The following is a 16,934-nucleotide window of genomic DNA, read 5'->3' on the forward strand; positions in this document are numbered from 1 at the left end:
TGTTTTCCCCCCGTTGAGCCGTGCACAATGTTTAGTGAGAGCAATGGCATGAGCGGAGATTATGACTCCAACTTCGATGAGCGACCTACTAAACGACCACGCACAATAAAGGCATATGCATATGATCCATCCGCGTCATCTAGCGACGATGACGACTCGCTGTAGCAGTCCCCCTCCCCGGTGCCAAGGGAACCTGGACCAGCAGCGTGGTAAGTGTTTACGCCGTGCATTGCATGAACGCGCGTAGACCTTGAGATATCAGGGGCGGCATCATACGTGGAAACCATATATAAATGCTGTTCCTGCAGCTCGGGTCACAAGCTTGCATCTGTCATGAATGAGAAAGCGAGCTGCTCCGTACAGAGTGGAGACAACCACGGCACCTACTATAGCATTGACCACGTGAATTGCGGACGCCATAGTAGATGCCTTTGGCGGATGCCGTAGGGATGCATTGCTGGCGCTCGTGTCTTGAAAGCACGCAGCAGACTCTCGGCATCCTGTGGTGTTGACACAGCCGCTCCTCACATAAACCACAAAACCACGAGATGAAAGATGAGATTCTTGAACAGTTTACATGAGGAAGCAGCACGAATTGCATGGTCGAACAACAAAGCAAATGCGTCGCAGCAAACATTAAACTCGTCCTTTTGCACGCTCAGTGCGGGCGATCACCCGCAATGGGCGGGAAGCAGTGAGGCAGGCAAGTGGATGCAATATCCGATTTAGCCAGAGCTTTCAGAGGAGGCTGCTAGGTGCAGCAATTTGAGAAATATTCATTAATCTAATTACTTTTAGCTCATCTCTGCTCAGAAAGAGTGTTGTTTTGGTCCCTCTCGGTGTAATAGCTATCACTGGAGCCAGAAATTTCAACAATAAATTTTTTATTCTGTATCCTTTAATGACTCCTGAAATGCTTCACATTACGTAGACTCAACTACAGTTGAGAATGTTTTTAGTATCTAATCATCTGCAATAAATTATAATGCATACTTTCAGTGTACTAATTCAGTTACAGAACTGAATGTTGCAGCGTAGGCTGTCTAGAGGAAGATGTTCAATGTGAAAAATTTGCTACCATTTCCTCAATAAATCCTCCTTGAGGACATCCTTTACATTGTGTTCCAAGTGGATGGGACTGCAGAACCAGATATCAATATATGGGGGGGAGGTTGGTATGCCTGACTTCATTCATACCTTCGCACCCAACTATGGTCAAATGCACTGACAATATGGGCAAGAGAAACTAATTGACTGATTGATTGGTTGATTGAGTGACCAAAGCTGCACAGGTGCAATATAAGAGGCACTGTAATGAAGCGTTGCATATTATTAATTTGATCGCAATCTCTGACGTGTACTAAAATCTAAGCACGGAACCCCTTTGATGTCCTGCATCCTTGAAACAGCTGAAATGCCAACTGGTCAAAAAGGCACATAACTTAAACTACATTATGTGAAAGTTAGAAATGCATCACAATGCATTGATTTAGGATGTGATCTAGAGAAGAATTTAAGTGAAACACTCACGAAGTGCGTCTGAAGTGGCCTGGATGGTGCAGCTGTACATGGCACAGAGGAGCCGTTGAGGCTGGGCCTGAAAGGCACGTCTACAGCCCTCTTTGACAGTTGAGATGATCTGGCCGGAAAGTGGGCCGTAAGTCCCTGGATCTTCCACAGACAGGTCCAAATCCCACTGATCCACCACAAACGCAACGCCCATCATTGGCTCTTGGCACAGGGGGCCCATCAGTGTGGCCATTTGGAAGCCACTCACAAAGCTGTGATCATAGTCGGCCAACGTCTTAACTCCGTTTGAGAGGCGGCCTGGAGAAGACTTAAAGTTGTGCTTGTTGTCTGGTTTGTCACCACCACTACCACCACCATATTCACATATGTGGCTGCTGTTCGACAGCTCCTGTGGCTCCAAACCTGCCGGAGAACTGCTGTCGTCAGTATGAGTGAGCTGCAAAGCTTCCATGCCTGTAATGTCTACATCACCCTCCTCTTGCCTAGCTAAAGTGGTGTGTTGCAGGCCTTGTTGAAACACTGCAGTTCTTTTAAACCTAGGAATCCTATTAAGAAGCACATTGGGCCCACACCTACGTGGGCCAACAGACCAAATTTGATCTACTGTCTCATCTGGCCAACCGGCATCTGTAAATGCCTTGGCCAAGTTCCTTTGAAGCTCAGTAATGTTCTTGGCCAGAGATTCTGGCAGCTTTTGGCTAGACAATGCCTGGTCATAGTCTCGGATGAGTGATGTGTGCTTCTCAAGCAGCTCTGTGACCTCCTGTGGCAGTGATTCCGCTCGCAGCTTGATTGCAACTTGACGGTTTGGAGTGAATATTGTTACAGTCCCGTCCTCTGCAACACTGTCATCGACCTCCTGAAAGACAAGATGAATGCTCTTGAATGCTGTTTAGTGAAAGAGGTTGTTAGCAGTTACACCTGCATTCCAAGCACACAAATATGTGTCATAAAAACAGGGACGTTAAAATCATCGTGAGGCATGAACTTTATTGGAGGAGGAGGACACAAGCTAACATGAATATACACTTCCCCTATGATGCAGCATGTCAATAAATGCATTGAAACGAGTGAATCGAATATGAAGTAAACATTCTTTATTTGCCCTGTTTGCATTTTGGTGCTGATGGCATATATCGGATAGGACAATCCACAGCTTCTCACAATTAGTTGCCAATTTCTGGATCTTTTGAACAACAGATGACATTTACCAACCACTACCACAACCAAAACAAATTGCAAAACAACTATTGCTGCGATTTTGATGGACCTTCTGCCCTCCTCCTTTTCTTTTCTTTTTTGGTGCTGACGTTTGTGACCAACTTGTTCCCAGGGTGCACACCCCCTGCAATGTGTGATTGTGATTTCCGTCGCATGCAATCAAAATCGCACATGAAACAGCCTTCACAGCGCACCAGACATTCATGCCCACAAGAACCATACATTGTTGGCATCTTTGGAGGTCTGGAATTCTCATCACAGGTTTGTAGTTTTTAAGATTTATATAAAATATCCTTTAGTTTTTCTTTATCAGTTGTAGTTGGTGGATATGATGTATAAGCAAAAAAAAAAAAAAGAAATGCAGGAAAGAACAACAAATGAGTACTTACAATGTGCAATCATAAAGATTTGCAGTGAAAAGCTTGCAAAAGATTCAGTTAGGTTAGCATATTCAAACTCCGCACAACAAAGTAAGGAGACACTTTGTGTGCGAATAGCGCTTTCATGAAAAAAAAAGAAGATATGAGCAGCAAAGGGAATGAGAGCAATCAGAGGGCCTTACATCCTTTGGTCCCTTCTGTATGGCATTCTTGTCCTCTATAGCCTCATTCACCATGTCCACTTTGGGTGGTTCCACAATGGTCTCACGAAAGGGCACAATTGGGTCTGACACATTGATTTCCACTTTGGCAAACCTGCGTGGCAAAATCAGGAGAAGTGGACCACTGTTCTGATGGTTGATGGTCTACAACACAGTATCAGATGAGATAGTAAAGCTACATAAGCATCACATTAAAGTGTGACCATAATCTGTGGTGCTCCCTTCAGCATGCTGCAACCGCTGTCGGTTACCAGCAGTTGGCACTTTTATCTGTAAAGCAGACGAAAGCAGCTGTGGGCAGGAAATTTGAATAAATAGAGTGAAAGCATTTCGCCAGTTACAATGTGTTACATTTGTGAAACAGTTTATGTCCTCTGTTAGTGACAGCATGTGCACCCTTTTGACATTAGTGTTTGATGGCAAGACAAGCTGCGATAAGCTGATAAACAGTACAGGCCTGTGCTGATTACGTACAGACGTGTCACATGGTTTTTGTGTACATGTGCAATACTTAAATGCGAAACGATGTTTATGTGAGTGACTAGCCAGCATATGGAGACTTGCACATTGTTATTAGTCTAGAAGTGCATGAGCGCATGCCTGCTTTTGCACACTGCTGTATTGCTACACATGGAAGCAGCATAGTGGTTAACGAAATACACTGTGTGTTTTCGTTTACCCTTTCAATATGCGTGAGGGAACCAGCATGATAGCCCATGCTTCCAAGGCACAGTCGAATCTTGCCATAACAGAGTAGCATAGCAAGCAAAAAGAGATTATTAGTTGTTTCCGATACTTGCTGCAGAAGAAGATGGGAAAATTTGCACATCAATGTCAACAGAACCATGCAAGCAGCACTCAAGCCCCCTCCCCCTTGTCCACCAGATGCACTGCAGCAAAACTTGTAACTTTATGTTTGTGAGAGTGTAATATCATAACTTTTCAATTTGACTTGCATTAACATAAACAATGCAAGATATGATAACACCAATTTGATAAATGAGGACTGATATGAATGGTTCCACTACTGATTGAAGCGACATTTTGTTTCTGTTTGTGAATAATGTGACAGCACTTTCGCAGTTAAATAGTACAATAGTAACCTGCATGCAAATAAAAGTTTGCTTTGATATAACTGATCATAAGTGAACACTTATGTGTTAAGCTATTTTACACAAGTACAACTCCAAATCAAACAACTGCAAACAACTGCAGAAGTAAACAAGTGAATTCCTTCATTGCATCAGCTAATTTACGATAACGGGAGTTGAAAAACTGGGTTCTGAGGAAGCAAAAGGTTCTGTGGATAGCTTTAATGGTTTCCATGAGCACTCCACTCAATCCATACTCGTCACTGGCCCTCTCCCCTTTTCTAAAGCGGGGAAGTGGCTGTTTTTAAGGAGCAGGACAATGCATGTTTCTACTACAATCAAGGAGCATGGTTTAGTGAGTGAAGGTGTTGGAGGAGAGCAGCGGCACAAAACAAGGTAAAAAATGAGGTAAACAAAATATACAAGTGGATCCCATCACCAAAGCTTGCTGGTAGTCGACAAGGCTGGTAATGTGAGCGTGTTGGTCAGACAATGAATTGGGATGAACTGTAGCCAAACACCAGGGAAATGATGCGAGAACTAACCAAGAGGCACTGTATGTTTGTCGTTCCTTGTAGTCTCCACGTCGTGGTATTGCACAACACTTCATCCTAATTAACTATTGCTGGTAATGTTGGCTGAAGTAAGCACTGAGGACACAGTGTCGTGCACTGAAAACAAGACCATGGACGCTTCAATGTTTCATTAGCAACATAGTGAGCATTTGCTGGAAAGGATGCATTAAATGTTACAGTGCTTCTGAACTGTAGCCACTACCCGTTGATCTATGACGATGGGGGCACAGTAGCATCTCTTGCAGGTGGGAGCCTTCTTCAAAAAAAATTGAGGGCATGCCTGAGGCAGTGCAGAAGTCTGGATGGTAGAGAGCACTAAACAGTGCAATGGAAGTATATTTTATTGAGGAGAGAGGATCAAGACGTGTCTAAATCACTGAATCCATTACCATGGCCGAAGTGCTATACTAATCCATTCACACACACAAATCTCTGGTACAAAAGTAGGTATGATGCTTTCTTTTGCTGCAATGCATACCTACACACCTTCTTATCCCTGAAAATATATGAAAATAGTGGAAGTGGCCAGAGATGATGAAAGCCAGCACTCAAACGCCTGCAATTATTAGATTATGGCTATCGGGAAGGCAAGGACATGACACTTCCTTGGCACCTTTCTCTTACGCTTGATAGGGTTCGTTGAAGCAATAATGACACAGAGCCTATGGGGTGATATCAGTGCTTCATAAAATAAGGCTCAGCTGCACAAGGGCAAAGACAGTGTGTTGCATTCATAGTGCTACACTACCAAAAAGTGAAGAACTGTGCACGTACCTCTCAGTGAGGTCGTTCAGGCATCGCTCCAGGTGCACCTCCCCTGCGGTTAGCAGCACGTGCTCGCCTGTCTCCTGGAGAAGCACCTGGACACAGGGGTCAGCCTGGTGCAGCAGCTTGAGGCCTCGCACCAAGGTGGCCATGTCAGCTAGACGCCGCGGCTCAAGGGCTACCCGCAGGATGGGTGTCACTGGGCCCCGCATGTCCGCAAAAGGGGCGCAGGCTGCACAACTGGACAGTGTGGCTGTGCGCAGCACATGTTCCTCAAGGCCGCCTATGCCTTAAGGTGTAAGGAAAAAGAAAGGAAGCAACCAGAGAAAATGGCTTGGATCGTTAGCACTTACCAAAAATGTACTTCTTAATACATTGCTGCACTTCCCTATTCCATAGTTTATATACTTGTGGACAACTTTCTGCAATGAAGGACAAGCTATGGAGGCAAAGTACACGCAAGCAAGACCATTCCTGAAAACACGTCCCAGATTCTCATCAGTGTTAGCTTAAGCTGGAGATAAGAAAACATAAACATCCCATTTAAAACAGCAACATACTGAGTGTTAAATTTGACTTAGTTGTCTGTGTTTGTCTTCTGTGTTCAGGAAAATGCAAAACCATTGCATGTGAAAGTGATGCTGTTTCGGTATCTGCTCCAAGAAAATGAAAGCACTGTGAAACGCTGCCGCACTACTTGGAGCAGCAACACATGTGCAGAAGCTCCATCCCTGTAGCTTTCCTTTCATTGCCACAGAAATATGTTGATGAGTATAGTTGCCCATGTGACAAAGCTGTTGCAAACGTAAGCAGATGCACTTATATTGTATACACTAGACTTAGTCAATTGAACTATAGTTAAGTTTATTTTCTTTATTAATTCGATCTCGACCGAAGGTCCCGGTGGCACCCATGCATTTCCATGGGCCCAAAATTTCGATATTTCTATCCTAAAATCGGCCTTGACCAACCAGTTAATCTGAAATTGACCAGTTAGCATGCACGTTTCCGGCCTCTATGGTGACTCAAATGCTTATTTTCGGGCTACCCCAGGAGCTTCCCCGTTATTTCAAGTAATAACGGTAGCTTACAATGTCTGACTTTGGTACTGATCTGATTCTAATGCTCCCTTTTTTCCCCCCAAGAAAATTCAGCCGAAAACCACGGCCGTCACGTTTGTATGCTCTGCCGCATAACACGGCTGCATTACGGCGAAGCTGATTTTAGAAAACCGGCTGCCACTGTGCAACACATATTAGACCCTTGCCCATTCTTTTTTCTAAGAAATCGGGTGTGTGTTAGATTTTAAAATTGTTTAGAAACTTTAATGTTATCTCTGTGTTAGCTTTCAGCTTTAGACACACAGAAAGCAGGCGCGCATTTTGTACGGGGTGTTAGAATCCGACAAATATTGCCAAATGAATCAGCACTGTGTTTTGACTTTTTTTTTTCTTCATCTTACTTAATTTGACCTGACCTATAATTCTACCAATTTCGTCGGTCCTGTCAGCGTCAAATTAACAGAAGTCAACTGTAGTCACATTTTTCTATAAGCCAGATCTTGAGTTAGCGGCTTTGGTAAATGCTGGAAATTTATTGAATTTAAGAGTGAAAGATAAATTCTAACAGCTCTAGCAAACAGAATTTCGATTTAGGACCTTGATGTTTTAAGAAAAATTGTCAAAAGTCGGTAAGTTACAAAAATTATTAGAAGCCTGAAGTTTCCAAACCATTAACTCTGCACCAAAAAGAGATAGCATCACCGTTCCCTTAACTGCATCTGTTAGGGCATTTTAAGTGCGCAAATATGATAATATAAATTTACAGTTTACGTGACACGGTTACAATGTTTACGAGGGTTTTGCAAAGGTCCTACGTGCTCTGAAATTAGTAATATATTTCGGGGTGGTTTATAATACAGTATATCAATTTTGTCCCCTTTATATGTGTTATTAGGTGCAGTTTGTAGATTTGTGATATCATTCTTCATTGCTGAGTTACAGGAGTTGAAAACTTGGTACTTCAGATTTTTGCAATTTTGCAATTTTCAACAACTCTTGTGATGTAACTGACTGGATAAATAAAGGATCTGCTTTCTACAGTTACTAGGTTTTAACTTCTTCCTTTAAATGCAACAAACCTTATCAGAATCGGTGCTGTGATGTCTGAGAAAAACAATTTCTCCATTCTGATGTATAGATAGGAGCTCCCGAGCTGAAGCTTTCTCTTAACATTGGTGTGCAATGCAAGCAAATGCCTGAACAAGGGCTCACCAAGAATATTCCCTGCAGGAACACAGTTCAGCTGCTCCAGTTCCCTTCCCATAAGCAGATAAAGCTTCTCTACAGTTGCTATGGTGACATGTTCCTCTGGACCCAAGTCCTTGAGCCTCAGAGCAGGATCAATAGTCACAGCCTGCAAGGAATAAGAGATCAGCTGTCCTGATGCCACCAGAGGAGACACGTGGAAATTGAACTATTGGTATGCACCTTCTGAAGGAATTTCACAGGGTCATGCTTTGGGCCAAGCACATATACTTGCTGGCCACGTTTCAGCGTGCCACTGAACACACGGCCAAATGCTATGAATGTAGAGTCGTCCTCGTCACTCTCTTGAGAAACATCCTCTTCCTGAACTGCTGTAAGAAGCAGGAAAGGTATAGTCACACGCACATTCACATGCCTGCAACACATGATTTAACATGACAGCTTCTGCTGCTAGGATCATACAAAAACAAAAACTTTAATTTTTCCTTAATTTGTGACAATGAAATGTTGGATGAAGGCATCCTAAAAGGTGGTGTCCAAATCCTTGCCCCTGAGACGGATCTCTTTGTGTAAAAAAGTGAATCACGGCGGTCATGCTTTAGCCGACTGCGTGTGCTGGAAGCAATTGCGGAGCTGCCAAAACGTCATAGACGGCACGCTTTGGACACCACCTAATGGATGACGAAAGACTGATTAAACTTGCCAAAGGTCAAATCTAGCCTAAACAGGTTGTAAGACAGAAAGAAGAAGAACAAGCTTTCACGGTATGTGTCAAGTAAAAAGAAAAAGCATACGTTAGATTTGACTGATGTAAAATGAGCACTGGAAAAATGTGACAATGCCTCAATTCGCACCAGCATCACCATTCTTCTGAGCATCAGGTGTTGCAACCGAGTCCACTGCAGCTAAGGCCATTCGCTCTGCATGACGCTGCCGAGCCTGCTCCCTTCGCTGAGCAATCTCTTCAAGACTGAGCACCCTGCAAGAAGCAGGCTTGTAAGATGGGATAACCAGCTGAAGTTCCTCATTGAATGACTCAATTAACGACACATGACAACAATGGATTATCAGCACTGTCGTGCTTTGTGCTCAAGTCCTCATGATTATGCTGTGCAGTGAATTAGTTTGTTCGAGGACTGACTGGGAGAGACAAGAATAACACAACAGAACAATTCTATAACGAATCAAAAGAGAACTGAGCCAGTCAGCCACTTGAGGTTGGCTGTTACTAAAATGTATAAATAAATGAGAAGCTAAAACTGACTGAAATACTTGGTTGTCAGTTTACAGAGTATACAGGGTCTCCTAATTAATGTTAGCCAATCTCAAATAACAATGGAACTAGTGCGTGCGAAACCGATGCAGTGGTCTTTGCAGCCACTTCGCACAACTTGAGATGCATGTTGTATGGCAGCTAGTCAGATGACTAGCTAAAGCTGTTTAACACTTCACACCGTAACAACTGCACTGTCAAAAGTCCTGCAACATCATCCTGGCTCTATTCCTGGTCCAGAGCCTTCATCAAATTGACAGGACACTGAAAATCTTGGAGTCTAGCATGAATGCATTATAAGCGCACTCATGCACAGGTTATTTATTAATACTGCAAAAGAGTGCATACTGCTAACATCAGTGATTCAAAAAAAAAATAATTATGTGGCTGCCAGCACAATCAATAACCTGTTGCATCGATGAGGCCCCTAAATTCAAGGAAACATTTGAGTTCGAGCACTGACAGCACACTGGCTGGTCGCCACAGGATAATTTCTTACTTCCATGGACTTTCTTTTCAAGAGAGCATGATGCAAATATTTTGATCTGATGCTTTCAATGATGGCTTAAAGCTTTCTGCTTTAACATAACTCCAAAAAATTATGCAGATCCCACATATGTGGGAATTAATGTCACGCGGAGCATTTTGCAGGCAGCTGGCTATCCATTAGAGCTTACTCAGGGCTCTTCGAGTAACAAGATGGGTGAACGTGTTTGTGCAAAGCCACCACATGACAACAGAAGCAAGATGACATCATGTCATGCCATACACACATGTCATGTGAACATGTCATTCATGTCATGTCGCGTCATACATGTATGTCATGAATATCCTGATATATATGTATACAGTCAAACCTTGATATAACGAATCTTGATTTAACGAAACTCATGATGTAATGAACTATTTTCATTTCTCAATCTCGGTTTCATTGAAAATTATGTATTTTTTCGTGATATAACAAAGTAATTTAGTGACCCGGTTTTGCTTTAACGAATATTTTGGCCATTTCAAGCATGTACTTGGTGCCTGTATGGCTGATAAATCTAGCAAAATACTATAAAAATGTCAGCTGTTGAAAAAGTTGTTTGCAAGCGTACCTCCACATGAAAAGTTCAAGTGGAAGAAACGCCGTCAACACATATCCTGTCCTTTCTAATTTCTGTCCTCACCTTGCATGGATTGTGGACAATCAAGTGTAAACCAGCTCAACTTCTAGCGCTAAAAAAAACACATGATGCTGTTAGTATATACCATACAACTATGCAAACAGAAATTAACTAAGAAAACAAGACAAACCTTGTTCTGTTTTCAGGAAGCTGTTTTCTCTCCACTGCCACCATTTTGGAGATGCAGACAATCACTGGAGCTTCATCACATGGTGAGCAATTTAGAAAAGCTGTCGTAAACGAATACATTGGTAAAACATTTTGACAAGCTGACTAAACAGGTTCAAAGTTAGAAGGACAAAAACATGACATGTAGAACACACATTATACAAGACAGTGGAATGGTTACTTCAATTAATACAAATGAGCACCATTGTAACAAGTTGACAGCCGTAAGAAACTGAGGAATTGCAAATGAAGTCAGACGACACAGTGAGATTTTGCCACATGCAGTAAAGCATCACTATGTTGAAGTTGCATGCTCCACGAAAATACTTTGTTATATTCTATATTCGTTGTAGGCACACACGCTGATATCAAAAAAAAAAAAAAAAAAAAGAAAAGAAAAAAGGAGAAGAAGAAAGAAAAAGAAAGAAAGAAAGAACGAAAATTACGATCAAGTCCAAGCGAAAAACATGCAAGTGTGATGCCGCCGATGGGTCAGCAAAAGGACTCCTGTTCCTTTTGAGTTTGACAGTCCATTAACAGCTTCCCATGCTAAAACATGGCAGGTTGCTTTTATTCTCCTTTCTTTTTCTTTCTATTTGGAAGAATTTGCTGAGGCACTAACCCTCGCATTAAAGAAAGAAAGGAATAAAAGAAAATTAAACTAAAGCTTCCAAGCCCGTTGCTTGTAAGGCTGCATAACTGTTTTGTATACTTTCACAGTGTCGCGAGTTGCCCATGTGTTATGTGTATAGGGAGGGGTCCAGTCTTTTACACATCCATAAAATGTGGATGCGGAGAACGGATTCGGAGAACGCAGTCTTGTAAGGACCGAGTTTGGATTCCACCGACGGTCAACTACTCCATGCAGACAAAACTTGAGCGGGAGTGTTGTATGCAGTGTTGTGACACCGGCTCCCGAGTCCTTTGCTGGCTAGAGACGCCACCGAAGTTTAGAATGGCCTAACAATATTGACCACGTGTCAATATTGCATGGCGTCGACTGACAAGTCACAGTGTGTGCTGTAGAGGCGTGGTACACATGCAAAGAACGTATTTGGAGAATGTCGTCCTGTAAAAACCGAGTTCGCATGCCGCCGACAGTCATTGTTTTTCCATGCAGACAAACCTTGAGGAGGACTGTGGTACCTACATAAAGCCTCGTTAAACCGTACCCGCTTAAACAGTAGCTTCGTTTTAAAAGTAGTAAAGTCAAATCCCCGATTCAGTGGCCATTGAACATAATGTGTTTTGCATCCGCATGAACGGTACAAGCTTATTGCGTACGTATCGGTTAATACGTAGTGTTTCCACTTTTCGTTGCGCAAACACAGTGGTGCGTCGTCTCTATTGGGCGGCCTGGCAGAACAACAAGCCTCAGAGATTGGAACAATGGCCTCCAAGCGCCCTGTGTGCTTGCACGTAAAGCCACATCAACATCAAAATCATTTCGGCGCCGTGCCAGAGAGCGTTGTGACGTCGTGCAATCAAGGACTTGCATCATGCCGAAGCTCGGATAAAAAAGACGGTGGGCGCTCAGCATAGAAGAAAAATTAGACATCATTTGTGCTATCAAACGTGACACGAAGAAGTCGGCGCTGGCACACGGCAGGGATCTGCTGTTGACTATGGTGTGTGGCATTTGGTATGCGAAGAAGATGCTCGGCAGCGCTGCTGCGACCGCGAAGAGATGTCGGCTACGAGGTTCGACTTTTCGCCATCGTTGCCTCTGTTGTTACCGAAGTGTCGAGCGACAGTGATGAGGACATGGAAAGCGACAGCACTGGAAATTCAGGCCCGACAGTGGCAGAAGCTGCGCGATACGTCAGCCTCACGAATGCAATCGTCGCGACGAGAACAGCACCCCACAATGAAAAAGACACCCCGCGACTTCTGCAGCACTACCGCACCTGTACATTGCGAATTTGCCACACCAACGAGGAATCTGCCATGCGAGTGTTTGCCGACAAGAGGGGACTGGCTGAAAAGCTGGCTCGCAGCTTCAGTAAGTTTGAGGCCGCTGTCGTCGCTGTTACACCACCTCGGCATCAGATGAAAATAACCCTTTTGTAGCGCGAAGTGAATAAATACTGCATGTCTTTTTTCCCCTTTCATCGGACTCTCTCTGAGTTCCATTTTTGACAGGTAAGTGGGCGATCTCGTGCTATTTCGGTTAAGCATTACTACCGTTTAGTACGTACTTTTCCGAGCTCCGGCCAACTACGGTTGAACGAGGTTTCACTGTATTGTTGTGGCACTGGATCCTGAGTCTTTTACAGGCTAGAGACGCTGCTGAATTTTGAAGTGGCCTGGCAACAAATTGCGCATGCCTAACGCTTTTCACAGAGGCCATCAATGATCATGTGAAAATAGGAAATGGAAACATAGTTGTAGAAAAAAAAGAAAACAGTATTGTTTTCCAATACGTTTACTTTTAAGAGTAGGCTCATCCTTTTGGGCTGTGACCCTACCAAACTTTTACCTCTCATTCGCAATTACATACGTGAGACGGGCCAACAGACCTACTGCCCTTATTTTTGTCTGTTTGAGTTGCATTAATCCAAGCGATATCCTGACCCTCACTATGGACTGAAATCAGGACAGCTGATAGATGAGTGAGGCTCCATAGAATGTACGTTAATGGGAGTGTGGGCTGTAATCACATTTACTGACAGATGAGTGAGGCACTGTACAGTAGTCTGGGCTCTAAACGTCGTTGAGACAGACAAAGAGTAAGACATTGCTTGCTCTATTGTTCAAATTGTAATTAATTTGTTTTATCTGCCTGTAATTAACTTGTTTTATCTGCCATGTATCAGCATAAAAACTGTAGGCTAGAGGAAGTGTTACAGTGCTTAACTCACGCCGGCCTTCAGCTCAACCTGAAGAAATGCCACTTTGGCGCATATCAGCTCACTCTCCTAGGCCATTTTATATCTAAAGACGGTATTCTTCCTGACACCTACAAGCTCCATGCAGTTACTGATTTTCTCAAACCTTCCTCCATAAAAGAACTTTGCAGCTTCTTTAGCCTCTGTTCTTAATTTCACCGCTCCATTCAGAATTTGGCGTCCATCACTGCTCTCTTGAATAAGCTTCTACGGAGCAACTCAAACAATTATACCAGGTCGCCCACGCGTGACCATGCCTTCCAAGAGTTGCATCGTCTACTAACCTGGCTGCCAATACTGCGTCACTTCGACCCTACAGCTTCAACCGAAGTACACACCGACACTAGCCGTGTTGGACTCAGCGCTGTGCTCGCTCAGCGCAAAGCTGGATACAACTAGTTGTAGTTTATGCAAGCCGCACTCTCACCAAAGCAGAGATGAATTATTCCGTTATGGAGAAGGAATGTTTGGCCATAACCTGGGAACTTGGTAAATTTCGACCCTACCTCTAATGCTGCCCCTTCGACGTAATTACAGACCACCATGTGCTTTGTTGGCTGTCCACGTTGAAGGACCCCTCAGGCTGATTAGCTCGCTGGGCTTTGCAGTTTCAAGATTTCAACGTGCACATTGTCTACAGGTTTGGCCACCGCCACACCAATGCTGATGCACTTCGCAGTATGCCCATGTCAACCAAAAGTCCTGCTTGCCTGTCTGCCGTTGGCGAAGTACTTTTGTTCCCAGCAGGCTGCGACATGGCTTCGGAGCAACACAAGGAAGCCTCAATTATCGCTGTTATCCGTTTCCTTTCAAACCCGTCGATTCTTCCTCCACCTTCTTGAGCTTCGCGCCGTCAAGCTTGTCCCTTTGAAAACCGAGATGGCCTCCTTTATTGCCGGAACTACCTCTCTGACGGCGGCAAGTGGTTGCTAGTCATACCTCGACATCATTGTGGTGAAATATGTTCTGCCTTACACGCTGACTCACAGTGTGGACATGCGGGCATCTTCAAGACGTACACCCAGCTTCGCTCCAGGTTTTATTAGTGTGGCATGTACACCTTTGTGTGCAAGTACATTTAATCGTGCCCTCAGTGCCAATGCCGCAGAGTTCCTGCTCAGCATGTCTCTGGTGCACTCCAGCCAATCCCGTGTCATGCCAGGCTCTTTGATCACATTGGTATTGATCTATGGAGACCCCTTCCCGGCATGGCTTCTGGAAACCACTGGACAGTCGTTGCCATCAACTAGTTGACGCGATACGCGGAAACAGCTACCCTGCCTGCTGCCAAAGCTTATGATATAGCATCCATCCTCCTGAAAACTTTATTCTCCATCATGGTGCACTTCGCAAACTTTTGAGTGATAGAGGACATGTGTCCCTCTCCGAAGTCGTAAATGCGCTTCTTGCCGAATGTCACATCATTCATCATACCACCACTGCCCACAATTCTCAAATTAACGGTTTGATGGAAAGATTTAACCGCAGCCTTCATGATATGCTGATACACTGATTGGGACCTTATTTTGCCATTCATCACATACACCTACAACACTGCACCACAGGCGACCACAAACTTTTCCATCTCGAAGTGACAATGACCACCCACATGAGCACTTTCTGAGTGCTCATGTGGGTTTCTGAGTGTTTCTGAGTGCAAAGTGCTCATGAGCACATGAGCACTTTGGGTTCCAGCTGTTCCTGCTGGCCTCTCATCCAAGCTTATCTCCAAATATCAGGGATCCTACCGTGTTGTAGCGCAGACATCACCTGTGAACTATATCGTTGTTTACCTATAACCATTTCTTGTCCATCTGATCTACATTGCTTCCTGTCTGCGTTTGATCATCACTGCCGATCATCATCTTAGGAACCTCACATTCCAACAAAGAACGAGAAGCAAGAAGAAGAACCTGACAACAAAATTTTACTTTGGTGTTGCTGAGTATTGATGCTTTTGCTACCAGAATATATATTTCGAGCTGTGAGCAAACAAATATTCACATCATTGTAAGCAATGTTGTCTCAGATCCTGCATTTCCTGTTTTGTTATAGCAGTAGAAAACTCAATGAAATAATGCACGGCCAATCATATAGTATTTTGTTCACTTCGTCCTATCTGATAATTTGTTATACGAGTGTTTGTTATACTACATTTACTTGTGTAAGGCCCACTTCTTTTTTCTTTTTTTTTGTGCAAGGTGCAGGCCTTGCACAAAGCAAGGCTACTCACTGAAGTGGAAAACTGCACTTGGACAACTATGCAGAAAAACGCAACAATTAGCAGCCAACTATGAACACTTTTGTTCAGTTGTCCTCATAGCTTCTCATATCCTTGTCGTTTGACGAGCTCGTTGTCCTTCAAGCCGTTTATTACCGTTTGAGATTCTTGTCACCTTGAAGCACTTAATGATATTCTTGAATGAACGCATACTACATGCATTCAAAATCCAAGTGCACACTTCTTGCAGCGATGCCCTCTTAGTACACTTGAAAGCATGATGTGGCTAAACTTGCTAAATAATACGCCTCAGTACAGCCGATACCATTGAAGCACACTGAATCTATGTCGTGGCGTAATTACAAATTGGCAAGATATGGTGATGATGACAATGCTATTATCAACAGAATTGACACTAGTGTCATCTAGTAGTGGCTTGAGGAAATTAATCGACACACGGGAGTGGCTGCCAAGATTACATTGGCATCCCAGCACTGCTTTGGAGGCCATGCATGTGGGTTATGCATGTGAAGCTTAGTGAAGCCCTTTTCCAAATTTTTGCGCTCAAAAGTAGGGGCGTGGGCGTCATAAGAGGGCGAGCCTCACACAAGTAAATACAGTATCAAGGTTCGACTGTACTAGTAATATTGCATAATGAAATTATGTATGTTCTTAAAGTTAGGAAGTGGCACATTATAATTTCCAATTTTCACATTATTGTTCACAAAAGTAGCACAAAGAACTTGAATCAAGATATCCTTGAAGGAAAGCATAAAGCGTACCTTTTTTCAGCTTGCGCGTCTCATCCGGAAGGGAATCAAATGAGCGTGATGGAGGACACATCAGGGACTCAACTCTTGCTTCTGGAAGCTCAGTAGGACTTGGAATCAGTATCGTCATTTCTAAAGTAAAATAATAAAGACAGAATGTATAAGAATTTATCTGTAATAAATTTTCATAAACAAATTCTTAGTCATGAAATGATATATGTATCGTTAGCTTACATGCCAGTCTGCTCAAAGGGCCATGCACATTATCTGTGCTACATGAAAACATAGGAGCTTGGCTGTTACACCAGGCTGAATTGATAGCAATAGCCCGGACAGAACTACAGAACCTAAAAGCATGATGTCTGGTTGAGTGTACGTACCAATGGCACATCATC

General features: G+C 43.5%; 1 protein-coding gene across 2 annotated transcripts in view; it reads right to left on the minus strand.

The window, feature by feature from the left end:
• The window catches only part of LOC142572134 (elongation factor-like GTPase 1), a 156,062-nt gene that overhangs the window by 120,856 nt on the left and 18,272 nt on the right, over positions 1-16,934 (minus strand). Inside the window, exons 11-18 of one of the 2 annotated variants that reach the window (XM_075681024.1) lie at positions 16,552-16,671; positions 10,623-10,722; positions 8,905-9,029; positions 8,273-8,418; positions 8,057-8,198; positions 5,793-6,072; positions 3,314-3,446; positions 1,531-2,389 (exon numbers count right to left, since the gene is read on the minus strand). In XM_075681024.1, coding sequence (XP_075537139.1) covers positions 1,531-2,389; positions 3,314-3,446; positions 5,793-6,072; positions 8,057-8,198; positions 8,273-8,418; positions 8,905-9,029; positions 10,623-10,722; positions 16,552-16,671 — 1,905 coding nt within the window. Of the gene's footprint in view, positions 1-1,530; positions 2,390-3,313; positions 3,447-5,792; positions 6,073-8,056; positions 8,199-8,272; positions 8,422-8,904; positions 9,030-10,622; positions 10,723-16,551; positions 16,672-16,934 lie in introns of both variants that reach the window. The other variant, XM_075681023.1, reaches the window with a different exon arrangement.

The sequence above is a fragment of the Dermacentor variabilis genome, chromosome 2 (assembly GCF_050947875.1).
Source record: "Dermacentor variabilis isolate Ectoservices chromosome 2, ASM5094787v1, whole genome shotgun sequence".
Lineage (NCBI taxonomy): Eukaryota > Metazoa > Arthropoda > Arachnida > Ixodida > Ixodidae > Dermacentor > Dermacentor variabilis.